The following is a 20510-nucleotide window of genomic DNA, read 5'->3' as shown; positions in this document are numbered from 1 at the left end:
AGTGGAGGAAGCTAGCGTAGCCTAGTCTTTAGTGCCAAAAGACCCCGTGGGAGGAATTACTGTAAATGGAGGAGACTATAGAAAAGAGAGCTCAGCCTATGGAAACTGGATTGAGAAGAGGAATAGCCAGATAGCTACATGGTTTAGTGTTATTGGGGTAAAGTGGTGTGCACCCACCCACCCCTTATTCTACAAATCTAAGAAGCAGAGTGGCTGGCCCCCTCTAGTGGTGTGTGGATGGGAGGGGGGGGTTATATATCTGAGGCAGGATTTGTATGTTACTTTTTTTTCCCAAAGTAGGCACTGCTGAAGTTAGTGACTCAGCTAACTGTGACTGGCCTTTGGGAAGTCAGTTACTACTCCTTTTCCTAGATGGGCGTCTTAAAAAAAAAAAAAAAAAGACATCATTGTTTTTGAACAAGAAAGGTGGTATGAAAGCCAGTTTTCAGCTTGACCTCTGTCTCCCTCCCCATCTTCTCACCTACCTTCCCCTACCTAACTTTTTTGGCCCTGAAATTTCTTTTAACTTTAAATTTGGCTTATGCTTACCATATTTTCTTAATATTTGACCAAATACAGACAGTGAATCTAGAATAAGCTACTTCAGATTCATTGTTTCAGCATGTGATTGCCTACCATGTGTCAGGCATTTGTGCCTGAGGACATAAGGGTGAGTAAGATGCACAGTTCCTGCCTTTATAGAGGATACAGGTAGATACTTACATTCAGTGTGGTAAGTGTTGTGCTAGGAGTACATGGAAGTTCATGTATACCCCATGGGAGTGTGTGGAAAGAGCACTGTATCCTTTTGGAATAAATTACTACTTTAGCAAAATAGTCAGTTTTGCCAATTTTTCACTTTGCAAAGAGCTTTTGGTCCAAAGAATTTTCTTATTACTGAAAACAATTTGCAAACTCTAAGGTACATTAAGGTATACAGGCTTAATTTGTTATTATAGCTATGAATATGCTATGAATTCCCTAGAAGAATCGCTTCTCGGCCTTTTGGCTAAGATCAAGTGAATTCCCTAGAAGAGATGCTAACCTCATCCAGTTTGGTATTAGTCTCCCTTGTCTCATATTCAAAAGACTCAGTAGTTGCCTCTAATTGCAGGAAATACAGCCATTGGTTGGTGGTTTCATTCTGATTAGGTTGTGTCTGTGTTCCGCCCACCAAGGAACCATCTTTTTATCATGAAAGGTAGTTTTCAGATCTTTGATCCTTTCTGCCTCCATGCCACCTTGGATCCAGAATAATTGAAGCAATTATACAAACATTCAATTAGGGAGAAAGAAAAAAATGTTATTTGTTGAATAAATTATATGAGCTTTAATTTGTAAAGTGTTAGGAATTGTCAGCTAGAACCTCTAATGATAGGAGAAAGAGATAAAATTGTAAGAAAATCCTCAGATATTGGTCCAAAATGCGACCTCTATTGCTGTCTATATGTAGTCAATCCAGTCCTTTATCTACTCCTTCTACATCTGTCGTGTTGTAGTGAACAGATGATCTATCTTGTGGCTTTTAGGTATTTTATGATATCAAATATTAAAAATAGTAAGTTGGGACGCCTGGGTAGCTCAGCAGTTGAGCATCTGCCTCTGGCTCAGGGTGTGATCCCAGGATCCTGGGATGGAGTCCCACATCGGGCTCTCCACGGGGAGCCTGCTTCTCCCTCTGCCTGTGTCTCTGCCTCTCTCTATGTCTCTCGTGAATGAATAAATAAAATTTTTAAAATATATATACATAAAAATAAGTTAAGGTTTACTTATTAGTATTGAAAAGCTAATTAATACATTTCTACAAAGCCTTTAAAAGGCTAGAATGACTACCTGCAAGAATTATAACAGCAGTGAACTGTAGGAGTAGGAGTTGGAGGGGCAGATTTAATCGAATCTACTGCTATGTTTCACAGTTTACATGTGTTGTTTCATTTAACCCTCTCTAAAACTTGTGAAGTAAAAAATACTTTTGTCTTTGCTGTATTTATGAGAAAATGAGGATCACAAAAACATCTTGACCAACATCACATAGCTAATTAGTGACACAGTAAGGATTTTTTTTTTTTAAGATTTTATTATTCATGCAAGACACAGAGAGAGAGAGGCAGAGACACGGGTGGAGGGAGAAGCAGGCTCCTCCTTGGGAGCCCAATGCAAGACTCAGTCCCAGGACCCTGGGATCAGGCCCTGAGCCAAAGGCAGACACTCAACCACTGAGCCACCCAGGCCTCCCCATAGTCAGGATTTGAATGCAGTTTCAGGAAGGAAAGCCCCCCACCCCCTTTTTTTATTATACCATCCCATTTCCTGAGAATCTTAAAATCTGAAGACAAGTCACTTTACTTTTCTGTACCTTATAGCTTTCTCATCTGGATATATGAATATTAGAATAAATAGTTTCAAAGATTCCAGTCTTAATTTTCAACAAAACTATAGAAAGGAATATGACTAGGCTTTCTAAAAATTTATTTTAACCAGAACATCCCATTCTCCCTTTTTTTTGTCCACAGTTTTATTATAAAGGGTATATAGCCAGAGAGTTAATCAAAGATTTAAATTTGATAGAAATACAGTAGGTAAAGAATGAAAAATCATTCTCTCCAAGTATGGGTTGGTACAAACAGATCAACTAAGATCCTCTAATGCAAGCCTTCAACTGCTCTCTCAAAATGAAGATTGTTGTCCTTTATATAACTAGAGTTCTTTTTTCTTAGCAGATCCAATTTGCTGACCAGAAGCAAGAATTCAACAAACGTCCCACTAAAATTGGACGTCGCTCTCTGTCTCGTTCTATTTCTCAGTCATCTACTGACAGCTACAGCTCAGGTAAGTACTGAGCTGCTATGGACCCACCTGTCTATTGAAGCGCCATCAAACCTGTGCTTTAGAATAGACACTTTGACTCTCAGTTGAAATTTAGACCAAAATTCTGGATGGAATCTTTGGATCCTTTGAGGATTCAGAGTGGAGCCTAATGCAGATCTCTTCTTCCAATAAAGGTAGAGGAGAGTGATTAACAAATTTGATTTCTAATTTATTCAGAGGGTGGGTGTATGTAATTCATTGATGAACTTCATTGAGCAGAATGTACAAAGACTTGTATTTTTTTCCATTCTTTGAAAATAAAAGAGGAGTTCTCCATCCCTCCATCCAGAACTTGCAAATTAATGGAGAAACCTTAATTGCACCAAGAAACAATGAAAACATTCAAGTAGGTCCTAGCTCCAGTGAGCCCTTTGCCTTCTCTCCTAAACTGTGACATTGTATTGCTTGTCATTCTTCCCTTCCTTTGCAGTGGCATTAGTTCAAATATATGGGCTCTGGAGCTATCACTTAATGCCAGATGAGCTTATTACCACATTGAACCCTTTAAAGGCATTGGCCATTTCTTCAACAATGCCTACTATGTATCTGATCTAATATGGAGCTATTTTATTTTGCTCTTTGTTGGAATATAATAGAAAGCTGAATGTTTGCCCTAGTTATCTCCACATTATAAATAGTAATATTCTTTAGAAACTTTCAGCATGACCTGAAATTTTGTTTTTCACACAAATAGTATTTATTTGTTATATAAAATTGAAGTAGTATTTGTTATATAAAATTGAAGAAAGCTTATTTGGGAAGCTATAACTTAGGTTGGGTGGATTATTATTTACACTTGTTACATTTCTCTTTTTACTCCCCCCTACCCCCATAACAGAATGATGTAAATCCCTCTGAATTTTTGTGTAAAAGATATGTGTAAAAGTTGTGTACCTATCTTATTCTGCTGAAATAGCCAGCGTTGAGAATTCATGAACCAGTTAATATAACTCTAGAAACCATAATAATTGTGAAAATATGATTTATAAAATGATGTGTAACATTTTAGATTGTGAGTTTGTACATATTATTTAAAGGTTGATACTAAAGGGCAGCCCTGGTGGCTCAGCGGTTTAGCACAGCCTACGGCCCAGGGTGTGATCTAATCCCTGGGATCGAATCCCACGTCCGGCTCCCTGCATGGAGCCTGCTTCTCTCTCTGCCTGGGTCTCTGCCTCTCTCTCTCTCTCTGTATCTCTCATGAATAAATAAATAAAATTCTTTAAAAAAAAAAGATTGATACTATACAATAACTACATTAAGTTTTAATGCCAGCTCAATCTTTTCCCTACACACTAGATCCACGTTTCCAATAGTGTTCCTATAGAGCAAACTAATGCCTGCCCTCCAACTGAGCCCTTATATGTAAGGAAGGTACTTACAAAATATCTATTTACCTAGAAAGTGTGACCTATGCCTTGGTTTTAAGTGAACACATATTTGCCTACTATAGTTCATTGGTGAATGGTATTAACTGATGTCACCCTGGAAAACTTGGACTTTTTAGGTTGAACTACATGAAGTTGCCATTTTTATAGTAAAAAATTATCAACCATATATATCCATTTAAGGATATAAAGTTCAGGAGCATGGAGTCAAATCATTCTAAAAATAGGAAAACTTAAAACCAGTTATTCAGCTTCCTACTGGTTGCTAGAATTACCTTGATGGCATCCCTCGCAAATGGCCACCTGGCTTCTTTGGGAGCATTCTAGATGTTAGGATGATTCTTGATTTATCTAGTTATTTAGCTCTGATAGGCTCTCATGTAATCCCTGGAATTTAATGATTTTGCATAGAAATAAAAAAATCACCATTTTCGGGGCATCTCACTGCCCTGGTTATCTTTGTCTGGATATATTACAGATAAACGTCCTTTTAAAAATCTGTCTAGGGCAGCCCCGGTGGCTTAGCGGTTTAGCGCCGCCTTCAGCCCAGGGCATGATACTCCAGGATCGAATCCCACGTCGGGCTCCCTGCATGGAGCCTGCTTCTCCCTCTGCCTGTGTCTCTGCCTCTCTCTCCTTCTGTGTCTCTCATGAATAAATAAATAAAAATCTTTAAAAATAAAAACATGTCTATAGTATTCCATTTATGGTCTGAAATAATCTATAGGAAGTATTATTTCCATAAACTCAGTGCTTTTAAAATGAAATCTAAGATGAGGTTTGCTTTTTTTTTTTTTAAAGATTTATTTATTTTAGAGAAGTAGAGAAAGAGAGTGGCAATGGGGAAGAGGCAGAGAGAGAGAATCTCAAGTAGACTCCCCACTGAGCACAGAGCCAGATCCCCATAACCCCAAGATCATGACCTGAGCCAAAATCAAGAGTCAGATACTTATCCAACTCAGCTACTGAGGTGCCCCAATGTTTGCTCCTTTTGTAGCTATATCATACACAGTGTTACCTCATTTTGTTTTTGTTTTGTTTTTTTTTTCACATGAACAATTGGCAAGCCCTGGAGTGGGATTTAGGAGAGACCTACTTTCTAGGCTTTGATCCATGTGTGATTTGTTTGTGATCCTAGAAACCTACTCTTGCAGCCTGTGATGTTCGTTAACAGAGGCAATGAAAAGTCACATGAGGTGATACAGAAAAAGCTCCATATCTATCAAATGAAAAGCTAGGAATAATGGAATTGACTCATAGTTCTCTAAATATAGGAAGATATGCAAATGCATGTCAATAAACTTGGAACCCATTTTTAGCATACATTATCATTTAAGTGACTACAGAAAAGTAACATTGGAGATCCCCAAGACTGATCCTTGGACCTCCTCTCTTTATACCCTTCCCCACATGAGTTTATGCAGCCTCATAGTTTTAAATACTGTTATGTATTGACATTTGATTCTCAGATTTATCTCCACCTCAAATCTCTCTCCTACACACTAGATCCATATATCCAACTGCCTGCTAAGTCCTTCACTTGGATGTTTTGTAGGCATCTCCATGTCTTAAAAACTGAGCTCCTGGGTTCTAAGCTTGCCCCTCTTCAATAAACTGAAGTTTATTCACAGCACTACAGCCAGATTCATTCTCTTGAAATAAGTCAGGTCATAATTCTCTCCTCCAAACCCTCCACTGCTTCCCAATCTCATTCTGACCAAAAGCTAAAGTTCTTACAGTGACCTACACAACTCTGTATCACCCTATTTTATTTCTAATCACATCACTACATTCCCAAACCTACCCTCTCTTCCAGCTAGACATTTCACTCCAGTCATACTAGCCTCCTTACTATTGTTTTGTTATTTTAAAACATGCCAGGCACTCTCCTGCTTTAAGTTCTTTGCACTTGCTATTTCCTTTGCCTGGGATGCTTTGAGATACCTAGCTGGGTATCCTACTTCCTTCAGTTTTTAACTAAAGATTACATTCTCAAAAAAAAAAAAAATTACGTTCTCATTGAGGCCTCTCCTGGCTATTCTTAAATTGTACAAATACCCTACCCAACATTCCCTATCAAAGTTTCCTCCATTATTTTTCTACACAGCACTTATTATCATATAACATACTATGTATTTTACTAATTTTATTATTGTTTCTCCCCTTATTTGAATATGAGATCCATGAGAGTAGAGATATGTCTGTTTTGTACTGTTCTGTTCCCAGCATTTAGAAGTGTTTGACACATAAGAGGTGCTTTATAAATAAATATTGGTGAAAGATGTTCAGAGACCTGTACTTTATGTTCTTGTTGAGGTCTCTGATTTTCTATGTAGGTGAACAGCTAGAAGAAGGTTTATGACGTTTCAAAAAAAGATACCTCCCTATCCAGAGTGTTTGTTTTGCTGAAGTTACAAGGAGGTTTGGGTAGTCTATGGCCTACTCTCCCTGCCTAAAGATCCTAGTGCTAAGTTTTGCTATGCTTTCATTTAGGAGCCTCTACCAGCCTTTCTCAACCTGGGTTCCTCATCAGAATCACAGAACACAGAAAAGAATTAGAGACACTGTTTTCTTAGTTCTCCAAAGATGGTTCATAACTAGTACTCTTCCAGATGGATAGGAGAGAAGTTAATTGATATATTCTATGGATGCTTCAGGGCATTAGGGCTTAATTCTAGTGGAACCCAGGTTGAAAAGGGTTGCATTAATTCCTAAAATTCTTGCATTGTTCCTGAAATTGTTTATAAGAAACAAACTTCAGAAAGCTCTTTCCCTAAATACAAAACCTCATAAAAACACAGGAACAAAAGAGACTTCTTCAAAGCCAAATCATTCCCAGTGATATATTTCTGAAAAGGCTATTTTTGGGCAGCCCCGGTGGCTCAGCAGTTTGGCGCCGCCTTTGGCCCAGGGTGTGATCCTGGAGACCCAGGATCGAGTCCCACATTGGGCTACCTGCATGGAGCCTGCTTATCTCCCTCTGCCTGTGTCTCTGCCCCCCTCTCTCTCTCTTTGTCTGTCATGAATAAATTTTAAAAAAAAGCTATTTTTGCAGTGAGTTAATTGGTTAAAGATATGAGAGAAAGGCTGACATCCCTTAGTTCATAATTGGTTCTTAAAGAACTTACAAAGTATTTTCAGATTTTTCCAAATAACCATGTTTGTTTGTATTTTGGTTGCTAACATAGCTTTTCACATATTTCTAGAATGTTATTCATCAGTGAAATCTGCTGCACATTGACACAGGTCCCTACTGTTATTTCCATTGTCAAATGAATAGATTAGGCCTAAGAGGAATTGTCGACTTAAAATAGTCTGATAGGACTAATTCAACCGGGTGTCTGACTGCTGTTTCTCCTAGCAATAACCCACAATATCATAGCTGCTAGGAGGTAAGGCTTAATCAGGCTTGAGCCATAGAACGTATGTATGCATGTTCTATGGGATAGATTATGGATTAGTGATTCATCAAGTTCTGTTTTGATTTTGGATTATCATGAAACAAGAGAACACCCCATAGTAAAGTTATATTATACTTTATGTTACTTTTCTACCTAGAAATTGAGTCTTTTTTTACTCTCATTTATTCATGAGATTTTTCTGGTGGTAGTTAGGGGAAAGAGAATTGAGAGAGATCTGTTATGCTCCCTATTTTACAGTTGGATAAATTGAAAATTGGTTACAACCAATTAGAGGTAAAGCTAGAGCTAAGGTCTCAGCTATACTTCAGTTAGTTATTGCTTTGATTATAAGTTGTCCATTTTTTATTGAATTATGGCTCTGGGCTTCAGAGTGTGACAGTTGTAAACAGTTTAGAAACTATGGAAGCACATGTATATATATGTGTTAGGTTTCTCTAAATTTTCTTAGGAAAAAACTTTTCTCAAATATTTTCATGAATATGCTACTTTAAATATAGTGACAGAAATAAATATAGATTCAAAAAACAAATGTCATGCTAGTTCAGGAATAATCTTTTCACTGTTTACAGAAATAACATTCTCTGTTGATCTGGGTCTGTCAGCCATTTTGCATTCACATATTCGTACACTCTAGAGAACTGATAGTTTTGTTTCTCACGTGATAACAGGTCTGCACAAAGGACTCTTTGAAAACAAATCACTGTGACTCAAATAAAAATATTGATTGAACTAACTATAACCAGTTGATTACTATGAAGAAAATAAAATACTGTATTTGGGGAGTTTTTTCAGAATAGAGAGGTGGTATAATAATTTCTTCTTGGGATAGAAGAAAACAACTCAAGTCAAAAATTGGAGTGCTTCTCCTAAGAGGAAATTTGGGGGGTTATTTTTGTTATTGTTTGTGGGTTTTTTTTACCCTGACTCATCCTTAGAAGCTAGAGAGACATAGGAGAGGAATGCTATTCTGGGTAGAGTTAGAACTCCAGTCTCAACCTTTATCATCACTGCCAACCAACCACCTGCTGCTTGGTTAGATTGGTAGGTGACAGAGGTAGAAAAGAAAGGAACTGCTAAATAATATTGTATGCATGTCATTCCTTTCCCATTCAAAGTCCTGAAGCTGAGAAAGAGCCTTTAATGTTATATCTGATACTGAATTAAAAATATTCGCAAAAGCCAACAATAATATGAGGTGTCATTTATAGAGTAGTTAATTACTTTATGCCAAGCATTGCACTAAGTACATTATTTAAACTATCTTATTGGGATCCCTGGGTGGCGCAGCGGTTTAGTGCCTGCCTTTGGCCCAGGGCGCAATCCTGGAGACCCAGGATCGAATCCCACGTCGGGCTCCCGGTGCATGGAGCCTGCTTCTCCCTCTGCCTGTGTCTCTGCCCCTCTCTCTCTCTCTCTCTCTCTCTCTCTGTGACTATCATAAATAAAATAAATAAAATAAAAAAATAAACTATCTTATCTTCTCAACAACTTGACTCTGAAAGTCATGTCTTCCTATTATACAGTCTGCTTCATAGTGCATATTACAACCATAGGGAAAGAAAAACTCCAATTAATTTTGTAATTAGTTATTTCATGTCTGACTTAACCTATTAGACTGAAAACTCCACCTAGCTAAAGACAATCCATATTTGTTCTTGTGTACCCAGCACTTAGACTCTGTCTGGTACATTAGTAGACACAAAATAAAAATTTGTTGAATAAACAACTGAATGTGTGAATGAATGGATTCATGAATTAATTAACAATTCTATTAATCAGGTTCTGGAACACCTTTACTTTATATATACCCAGAAACAGAGACTGAGACGTCAAAGTCTGTCTGACTCCAGAACATATACATAACAGTTATATTTAAATGGCCATTGGGAAACATAGAAATCATCATGCCTCTAGAAAAGGACTTGAAATTTCAGGATATTCTGAATGTAAACACTTTCTTCAAAAGCAATTATGCTATAAACTATGATCAAGATTAGGGATAGCCATTATCTTTCTTCCCTCAGGTGGTAGAAGCATGGTTCCCCTATGCCTCCAATGCATAAGTTATTTCTGAGTATTGATTAATGAAACAAATGACTGCCCAGGAAGCTATTTCTGGTCTCTGGTGCCAAAGGTACTTTGAACTCTTGCTCACCCTAGGAGGGAGAACCACAGACTTTTTATACAGATTAGTTCCTTTCAAGAACAGAAGTCCTTTTGGGGATTTACTAATTCCCTCACCTCCCTTGGTGCCCGTGTTCATTCTTGTTGCCTCGTGTTAGGACTTTGTTCTCAGGCAGTTTTCCAGCTCCATGAGAGACACTCGGGCCCCTGCTGCCCAAACATTTTGTAGTGCCATGCCCGATTAACTGGGCAAGGTCAGACTTGCCTTTTACAGCCCTCCCAGATACAGATCCTTTACTAAGAAATCCCAGAAATGCCTTAATTCTCTGGATGTAAGTAGATCAAAGTGCCATATGCTTTAGGAGTTCTGAGCATTTGCAGTTTTCTCCCCTTAAAAGTGATGGAAGTCCTTCTTATCCCATTGAGAGACATGTAATGCCTTATAAACAGAGCTTTATATCCTCCAAACTCCCCTCTTCCTCAAAAAAAACCACAAAAAATCCTGCAGCAAACCTTGAGGACTACTCAGAAAGAAACTATCCTCAGAAACTTAAACATAAATCATGGAAGGAAATTAAATTCTCCAGCAAATAATTAGCAACTACAGAATTGTATGAAGACCGAAAATACCTCAGCTAAACCTATGAATAGCAGCAGCTGCCTCCTAGCCACAATCAGAAGTCTGAGACCTTCTATCCTCTAGCATATATTGCTACATGGATTAATCATCAGAACATTTTAGTATGCCAAAGGAGGATTTATTCTCTTCTTTGAGAACCTAAAATGCCCACTGCTGGACCCCCTGAGGCCAGCAAGAAGGGAGAGCACACTGAATACTTCATTGTCAATATCTAATTGGGTCTGCAGGCATAGTTCAGCCTCATCAGAGCCAGTTTTAAAAAGAAAGCTCTGTTATGTCAGACAAACACTTTTTTGTGTGGTTCTTAATTATTTTCCCATGGGTTTCTTGTTCTCTGGGTCTTATCTGTTCAGTTATTGTACTAACACACAAATTACGTTGGGCATCTAAGCAGCAGACAAAGAGGGGAAGCATGGATTCCAGAAACCCATAGGTTAATGACCATGATCTTGCACTAAGAACTTTAACATAATGCCACCATGATGTAACCTCTCTCTCTTTGCATATTCAAGGACCTCTCATGTTCTGAAGATTCTTAGCCATAGATTCCAAGTTAATGCCATCCAGAGGGCATGTCTTTGGCAACCTCTTTCAGCTGCCTCTTTCTGACCTGTGGATAGCACTTTCCGCAGGAGGTGATTGAGCCAGCTCCACAGTGTCATTTTTGGTGCCTATTATTTAGGTGTACATCTGTGTGGTGTTGGATGACTAGAGAAGCCTCAGTTCACTCCATGGTTTGGAATTTCCAAGGAAGCTAATTTTTTCCCTGAGGGTTTCTTATTCTGTCTTTTCAGCGGCCTCCTATACAGATAGCTCTGATGATGAGACATCTCCCAGGGATAAGCAGCAAAAGAACTCTAAGGGAAGCAGCGACTTCTGTGTCAAGAACATCAAGCAGGCAGAGTTTGGACGAAGAGAAATTGAAATTGCTGAACAAGGTAAAAAAAAGCAAGCACTTCTTCTGCTTATATCTTTTTGTCCATGTTAATCCATTTTTGTGTCCTGGGGTCTAGTAGCTTGTGAAATTTAAGTATGCTTATATTTTTATTTTACTTTTAAAAATATTTTATTTATTCATGAGAGACATAAAGAGAGAGAGGCAGAGGAGACACAGGCAGAGGGAGAAGCAGACTCCCTGTGAGGAACCCAAAGCAATACCGACCCCAGGATCACATGCTGAGCCAAAGGCAGACGCTCAACCACTAAACCACTCAAGCATCCTTTAAGTGTACTTTTAAGGAATACTTATTGCAAAAGAGATCTGAACTTAGGAAACACTGTGGGGAGGGAGTGAACTCTAGTGGGTATAGGTATAGAAGGAACTCCTACACCACGAAAAAGGGAAAGAGTGAATAAAGAGGACTAGGGTATAGGGAATCAGAATTCTGGAACATTTGCCTCTGAGAGTCTTTTATAAAAGAAAAATCAGGTTCAATGTCTTGACCCCATGAGAAATCCAATCTAACAAAGAACCTGATAGAGAAATCTTACCTTAAGAGAATAAGATCTTCTGTTTATTCTTTCTCTCTCATTCCTTCCTCTCTAATGATACTCTGTATATATTGTGCTTTTTCAGAAATGCCTGCACTGATGGCTTTGAGGAAGAGAGCTCAAGGAGAAAAACCTTTGGCTGGAGCGAAAATTGTGGGTTGCACACACATCACTGCTCAGACTGCTGTGAGTCCTTTTTCTTTCTCTACATAATAATAGTTGATAATAGCCACCCACTCTTGAGTGCTTGCAACATGCCAAGTAGCAAGTTAAGAGCTTAACAAATATTATTTCATTAATCCTCCTAATGGCCAGGTAAAGCAGGTATTCCTATTTCTGTTTTACAAACAAGGAAGCTGAGGCCCAAAGTCTTTAAGTAATTTGTCCAAAGTTATACAGCTAGTAAATCATAGAATTCAGATTTGAACTTCAGTATATCTGAGTCCCAAGTTTATGCTTTCTCTGTGATACACTGCTTTCCTTTATCTTCCCTTCCAGTGTCATTTCTATAAGGCAGCTCTCCTAGGCTGCTTTCTGCTGCACATAAGAAAAACTTGATTCAACCTGGCTCATATGACAAGGAATTTATTATAGTACATGGCTAGTAGTCCAGAGGTAAGGTAGACTTCAGATGTGGGATCTCAGGGCTCCAGTTTCATCTGTCTATGATTTTCTTGGAGCTGCCTTGTCTTGCTTACTTCATCCTCAGGCTCATAGCAAGATGATTACAAATAGACATGAAGAGTAAGGACCATTTCTTTCTCTCCCCCAAGAGCAAGAAAACCTTTCCCAGGAGTCTTCCTGGATATTCTATTATGTGTCATTGAGCAGAATTGGATCACATGCCCATGGCCCACCAGTCCTGGCAAAGGAACTGGGATTACCATGATTGATTTAGACCAGTAATTCTCACCACTATCAGATTCAGTGTCTCCTTTTTATAAAAGTTATTTTTGCAATGTCCCTGTATTATCTTAGAATGAAATTCAAATATAACATACTTAGATATATTTAATTTTTTAAGAAATTAATATAAAATCTTAAATATGAAGGAGGAATTAAAAAAAGTAATTTATAATGAAATGATGTGTATTTCTGTAGTAACTGCTTGGCACAAATATAGTGGAATACTCCGATATATATACTTCCTCATAGCATTATTTGAATGAGAATACCACCAAGGGAGATTGAAATGTGTTACTGGTTCTAGAACATCAGAGTGGCATTGCCAAATTATTTGATTTTCTGATCATAATAAACTATAATTTTTGAACAACAAAAAGTGTGTTTTCTCTTAATTTATACACTTGTTGCATTCTGGAAAAGTTATTATTTTGTATTAAAACTACAAAAATATTTTTTGTTTATGTGTAAGTTTAATAAGGTTCTAAACTTAGATCATTATAAATAGATTTCTCACCCATGTGAACTTTCATTGGAACATTTGAAAACTACAAAATGTGGTGTGGTTTTTGTTGTAAGAGACTGGCCTGCACTTTCAAAATATCGGAACCTGGGGGATCCCTGGGTGGCGCAGCGGTTTGGCGCCTGCCTTTGGCCCAGGGCGCGATCCTGGAGACCTGGGATCGAATCCCACGTCGGGCTCCCGGTGCATGGAGCCTGCTTCTCCCTCTGCCTGTGTCTCTGCCTCTGCCTCTCTCTCTCTCTCTCTCTCTCTCTCTCTCTGTGTGACTATGATAAAAAAAAAAAAAAAAAGCAAAATATCGGAACCTCTAATCCTCTGATGCCAGAATCATTCCCCTCCCAGTTATTGTGACAATCAAAAATGCCCCCACAGTTTTCCAGAGCTCCTCTATTAAGAACTACTGACTCACAGCCATCATCAAAGATGTAAGAGATATTGAATTGCCAACCATAATGAGACCATTACAGGAAACTGATATATTGAGAAATGGTCTGAAATCTTTTGTATGATTTATAAGACTCCGGTCATCTGTATGGTTAGATCAACTTTCAAAAGATTATCTCCTGAAGCATAACACTTATTTATATGGCCACTTCCTAATTAAGTACAGCAGAGTCCTTAAAACCAGACAACTACTGTTAACATCTTTACCATAAGACTCTTCTGGATTACATGTTCTCTAAGGGAAAAAAACCTTGGCTGTCCAAAATTAATATAATAAATTAAAAAGCTGTCTCTTTTTGGAGCTACAGACTAATGAATCAAGGCAGAAACTCTCTTGAAATCTTTTTTGGGCTTCCCCAGTCAGGGACATGAGACTTCAATGTGGTGTCTTAAAATAGTAAGTGCTTCTGTACTGTCTCATGTTGCTAAATTATATCTAGTTTCTTTTTTACCCCCTGGTTTACCAAACATTACCACCATTCTATGTTCTCTTTTACTTTCCCTTGAATGGAGTAATCAAAATTAGTTTACCAATTTTAATATTATTTCATTGTTACACACACACACACACACACACACACACACACACATTTTTTCTTTTTCTTTAAAAAAAATAATTACAGGGGATCCCTGGGTGGCGCAGCGGTTTGGCGCCTGCCTTTGGCCCGGGGTGCGATCCTGGAGACCCGGGATCGAGTCCCACGTCGGGCTCCCAGTGCATGGAGCCTGCTTCTCCCTCTGCCTGTGTCTCTGCCTCTCTCTCTCTCTCTCTCTCTCTCTCTGTGAGTATCATAAATAAATTTAAAAAAATTTTTTTTGAATAATAATAATTACAAAGGACTTTGTTTTATTTTTAATCTCTATTTTTCTTTTTCTAATTACAAAAGTAGTTCATATTCATTTTATAATACTCAATCATTACCACAATGGTTAGTGTAAAAGGCAGTCTCCTATAATCCCATGTTCCAGACATAACCATCATAGTTAATGGTTTTCTATCCGTGTTTCTAAATGACTTGTATCTATATTTTTTAGGCATGTTTCCATAGTTCCTTCTAATAACCAGATTCCTTTGCTACTCTGTCTATAGTCATGATTGAAAGTTGGTTAAAGCAGCTTCTTCTAGGGGTTCCTTGGGTGGCTCAGCAGTTTAGCACCTGCCTTTGGCCCAGGGCATGATCCTGGAGTCCTGGGATCGGGTCCCGCATCGGGCTCCCTGCATGGAACCTGCTTCTCCCTTTGCCTGTGTCTCTGCTTCTCTCTCTCTGCGTCTCTTATGAATATAAAAAAAAAAAAAAAAAAACTTAAAAAAATAAAAACAGCTTCTAAGCTCTGTCCTCCTTCCACTCCTGCCTGCCTTCATTCCTGCTTAAGCCCTAACAGCCAGCAGTCTTGACTTAGAATTCTTTGAACAGTTCTTATATTCTTGGCCTTGATTAATCACTTTGATAAGTCTCAGTATCCCTCTTTTGTTTAACAAATTCAAGAATCCTAGCTATAGGAATTCAGAAATTCTTTAAGGTGAAAAATAAAATGAAAGGGGAAAAAATGGGATCAAATATTGAAACATAGTATGGACTACAAATGAAGACATAGGAGTAGTTCTGCTATTAATTTACTATGTGACCTTGGACAAATTACTTTAGGAGTTCAGCCTAAATTAGTGGAGTTGTTTGCAATTTTTTTTAATTAGAGCAAAATTAGAATTCTTTTAGCATAGAAATATTAGAAAATAAGAGTTTTACAACATGAAAAGTACCAGTACTCAGAGTTAACTACTACAATCAGGAAATTTTAAAACAAGTTTTTTAATCAAAGCTTTATTCTTGTTAAAATAGTTTGTAATCAAAGCAGTAGATGAAGGGCACCTATCTGGGTGGCTCAGTCGGTTAAGCTTCTGTCTTTGGCTTAAGGTCATGATCAAGCCCTGTGTTGGGTTCTCTGCTCAGCAGGGAGTCTACTTGTCCCTTTGTTCCTCCCCTTGCCCATGCTCTCTCTCAAATAAATAAATAAATTCTTTTTTAAAAAAAGAAAAGCAGTAGGTGGTATACTACCTTCTTTAAAAGAACTCTACATCTATCTTATATACTGAAAATAAAAGTAAGTCAGGATCAAATCAATGGAATAAATTTTTTAAAATAATTTTTTAAAATATGTTTTTAAGGGGCACCTGGGTGGTTCAATCAGTTAAGCATCTACCTTAGGCTCAGGTCATGATCCCAGGATCCTGGGATGGAGCCCCACATTGGGCTGTCTGCTCAGCAGGCAGCCCTCTTCTCCCTCTCCCACTCCCCTTCCTCCCCCATGCTCTCTCTCTCTCAAATAAATAAAAAGATCTTTAAAAACAGAAAAAAATTAAATAATAAAACATTTTTAAAATTCGAAATAAATGTAGATTTATAGATAAGTTGCAAGTACAGATCACTTTTTTCTTAGCTATTTGAGAGTAAGTTGCCAACCTGATGCTCCTTCACCCACAAATACTTTAGTGTGTATTTTCTACAAACAGTGACATTCTCTCATTCAACCAGTACAACTATTCAAAATTAGGAAATTAACATTGACTTATATTACCATCTAATCCTCCGACCTCATGTGAATTTTACTAAGTTGTCCCAATAATATTTTTTATAACAAAAGGATCCAGTCCATAGTTACATACCTCATTAATCATCATCTTTTAGTCTTCTTTAGTCTGGAACAGTTCATTAGTCTTTCTTTGACTTTCATGACCTTGACACTTTTAAAAATTATAGATGAATTATTCTGTAGAATGTGCTTAATTCTGGTTTTCCTGATGCCTTATTATTAAATTCAGGCCATGCAGTTTTGGTAGGAAATGATGCTGCATTTTTTTCACTGAATCTTATCAGGTGGCACATTGATTCAGATTTGATTTATAATTTGCCAAAATGATGTTCATTTTGATCCTTTGCTTGAGGTAGTGTCTGCTAGACTTTTCCACTAGAAAAGTAGAAGTCTTTGTAATTAAAAAGTATTTTGTGAGGCAGTAATATGAAACTATGCAAACATCCCATTCTTCATCAAGCCTCCAATTTATTCATTTATTTACTTATTTTTATTTGTATGAATCATTGTTTCCTATTTTATTTAATAGAGTATAATCCACTACTATCATTATTTATTATGATGCTCAGATTGTTCCAAACTTGTCCAGGGGGAGCCCTTTCAATCTGGCTTCTGTGACTTCTTTGTTTTTACATATCCCTCTCATTCTTTGAGCACTTCTTTGCTTCTGGTATATGATTATCTAAGCTTATGTTGTACATTCTCTACCCTAGCCCAGGAATTAGCCATTTCTCAAGGAGCCTGGTTCCTTTTAATGGATCTGGACACTACTGTGTTCTTTGCTATTGGAATATCATTGTTCCTGGGTCCTCTTTAATTTCATATTTTGGAAAATAATTGCCTGCTAACTCTTTGTATTGGAGCCCTCCTCCTTCTAGGGCTCCAATTACATGAGTGTTAAACCATTTGATAATGTTCCATAGATCTTGGATGCTCTGTTCTGATTCCTATTCCACACTCTTTTTTCTTTATTTCAATTTGGTGATTTTTATTGATCTGTCTTCAAATTTACTGATTCTATCCTCAGATATGCCTAATCTGATGGTGAGTCTGATGAAAGAATTCATAATCTTTAATACCTTTGGAATTTTTTTCTGACATTTCTGTTTGACTTATTGTTTCCAACTCTCGGCTGAAATTCTCTATCTATTCATGGATGTTGTCCATCTTTTCACTAAACCCCTTAATGTAAACCTGTTCATTGTAGCTAATTTAAAGTTCCTGTCTAATCAAGCATCTAGTTCATCTTAGAGCCTTGTTCTCTTGAATACTTGATTTCTTGAACAATGGTGTGGGGAAAGGGTGGTTTATTCCACTTTTTTGTGTGTCTTGAAATTTTATTATGGATGATTTGTTAGTTTTCATTATTGTCATAAATTGGGCTGTATTTCAATTCTGTTGTTCTGCACCATAGGCTTCAGATTCCTCCAGTAGTGGGCAGCTGTTACATTGTGATTTGAGGTTACCAGAAGGCTCTCTTCGGCGTTTTGGCTTCATGCTCAGCTTTTAGTTGCTTCTACACATGCTTGCCACAGGAGTTCAGAGTGTCATCTCTCTCTTCAAATGCACTCTCTACCTGCTACATTAGGCTGTTACTCTTTGTTTCCTAGAGCTAGGCTCATGGTAAGGGCAAGTGAGGTTCTTGGATCTCCTGATCCTGCCTCAGTCTTAGGTAGAGCTCTGTGAGGATAGGGCCTCTTCTTTATTCCTGTCTCTTCTCTCTGTAGCAGCCAAATTTGCTTTGTGTCTGTGATAGGATAGGTCTTGTGCAGGAGATATTTCCCTGCTTCTCCTAGGAAGGTAGCAAATCTTTCAGTCATACCTTGTTTTAGTGCACTTTACAGATAATTGCCTTTTTTTTTTTTTTTAAACAAATTGAAGGTTTGTGGCAACCCTGGATCAAGTACATCAATCAGCGCCATTGTTCTAATAGCATTTGCTCACTTCATGTGTCTGTGTCACGATTTTGGTAATTCTCACAAATATTTCAGACTTTTTCATTATTATTTGTTATGGTGATCTGTAGATCAGTGATTATGACTTGGCAAAAGCTCAGGTGATAGCATTTTTTAGCAACAAAGTAGTTTTTAAATTAAGGTATGCACATTTTTTTTAGATATAATGCTATAAGTGCTTATAGCACTTATAGTGCTATAAGTGTATAAGTATACACTTAATAGACTATAGTATAGTGTAAACATAACTTTTTATATGTACTGGGAAACCAAAAAATTCATTTTACTTGCTTTTTTTTTAAGATTTTATTTTATTTATATATTCATGAGAGACACATAGAGAGAGGCAGAGACACAGGCAGAGGGAGATGTAGGCTCCCCAAAGGAAGCCTGATGCAGGACTCAGTCCTGAGACCAGGATCACACCCTGAGCCAAAGGCAGAGGCCCAATGGCTGAGCCCCCAGGTGTCTCTCATTTGACTTGCTTTATTGTGATATTCATTTTATTGTGGTGGTCTGCAACCAAACCTGCAGTATCTCTGATGTGTGTGCCTGTACTTTGTATCAGTGCAGAGTCCTGAGCACAAGGAGGTTTCCTGCTTCTCTACGAGGAACAGGGAGTTTTTCCTTCCACTCTTCTCCAGAAGCAGTGGATCTTTGCTTGGTCCCTGGTGGCAGGCGTAATTTTTGCTTGTCTTCCTACAGCTTAAGGCTTTTGCTTCTTATGAGAGAAGAGTGTGGCAAAAGTGTCCAGGTTTCATGCTTGTCTTTGAGCACAGCTGGTTCAGGTCTTTGCCCCCAGTCTTTCTTGTGAGCACTGGGTGGAAGCCCCCTGGAAAAGAGATTGCACGTGAGTGTGAAATCTCCTTTTGCCAAGGGCTAACAGAAATTCCAAACTGACATACTTTCCCCCACTCAGCCTTTACTAGTTCATTGAAATTCTAGCTAATTTTTTCCTATTCCTTTATGTGGCACCCACATCTTCCTGTGCTCTGTCAGAGGTGAAGCAGTGTTCCCTCACTCCTTAAAGAGTTTTGTCACTTTGGAGTTCAGTTCACTTGGTTGCTTTACAACCTCAGCTCTTTGATGGGCTCAAGAAAAGTTATGGTTTTGTAGCTTATCTGGCCTTTGTTGTTAGGATAGGAGCTTCTCTTGCAGTCTTCTACATCTTCAGAAGAAGCAGAACTATAAATTGGTGGTTTTTCAAAAATGTTCTGGCTATAAAATTCTTGGCTTAATTAAGTCTTATTAGGAAGCCCAAATATATGAAATAGGTAAAAAAGCAAAGAGCTCAGCTGGAGCCTTCCCCATGCCTACCCCTACCATTGCCCTCTGTTCAAAATTTCTATACAATTTGAAAGTCACTGGCTGGGGATCCCTGGGTGGCTCAGTGGTTTAGCCCCTGCCTTCAGCCCAGTGCGTGATCCTGGAGTCCTGGCATCGAGTCCCACGTTGGGCTCCCTGCATGGAGCCTGCTTCTCCCTCTGCCTGTATCTCTGCCTCTCTCTTTCTCTTTCTCTTTCTCTTTCTCTCTCTCTCTTTCTCTCTCTCTCTCTCTCTCTTCTCTCTCTCTCTCTCTCTCTCTCTCTCTCTCTCTCTCCCGGTGTCTCTCATGAATAAATAAAATCTTAAAAAAAAAAAAAAGAAAGTCACTGGCCTCAGTTATTCCTGATAAACTTATTCATTGTCAAATGTATAGACTTAATCTCCTTGACCAATTGTTTGGCCAGCCTTGTTGATCTCCTGTTTTCTGTTTAATATAGGTGCTTATGGAAACTCTGGGTGCACTGGGGGCACAGTGCCGATGGGCAGCCTGCAACATCTATTCCACTCTCAATGAAGTGGCTGCTGCTCTCGCAGAAAGTGGTAAGGTCTTTTAATTGTCTTCTGTGTCTTTGGCTAAAGTAAGTCTCTGAAAAGTTCCATGGTTTCAATATAAATCTTTAAGAGAGATTGACATTAAAGGAACCATCTTGGGGGAAATGGATCCCTATTCTTGTGAGTTTGCTCTCCTTCTGGGCTTCTCTTGTTAAATATGATGTAGGTAACTTTGTTTTACAGTTAGCAAATATCTTCTTATGTCTAAAATTCCCTTATTAGTTAATGCTTTGCCTTGTCTTGCTAATATTAGAGCACCAGTGAATACTGTTCATTGTCTAAGGT

General features: G+C 38.1%; 1 protein-coding gene across 9 annotated transcripts in view; it reads left to right on the top strand.

Moving 5' to 3' along the window:
• AHCYL2 (adenosylhomocysteinase like 2) overlaps positions 1–20510 on the top strand; it is a 165361-nt gene that overhangs the window by 118196 nt on the left and 26655 nt on the right. For 6 of the 9 annotated variants that reach the window (XM_055307403.1, XM_055307405.1, XM_055307406.1 and 3 more), the window contains 4 exons: positions 2718–2829; positions 11237–11380; positions 12019–12119; positions 20111–20213. In XM_055307403.1, the coding sequence (XP_055163378.1) occupies positions 2718–2829; positions 11237–11380; positions 12019–12119; positions 20111–20213 (460 nt within the window). The remainder of the gene's footprint in view (positions 1–2717; positions 2830–11236; positions 11381–12018; positions 12120–20110; positions 20214–20510) is intronic. The other 3 variants (XM_055307404.1, XM_055307412.1, XM_055307411.1) reach the window with 1 other exon arrangement.

Source organism: Nyctereutes procyonoides, unplaced genomic scaffold (assembly GCF_905146905.1).
Source record: "Nyctereutes procyonoides isolate TBG_1078 unplaced genomic scaffold, NYPRO_anot_genome, whole genome shotgun sequence".
NCBI classification, from domain to species: domain Eukaryota; kingdom Metazoa; phylum Chordata; class Mammalia; order Carnivora; family Canidae; genus Nyctereutes; species Nyctereutes procyonoides.
The sequence above is the reverse complement of the archived record's forward strand: the minus strand, read 5'-3'. Positions and strand labels throughout refer to the sequence as shown.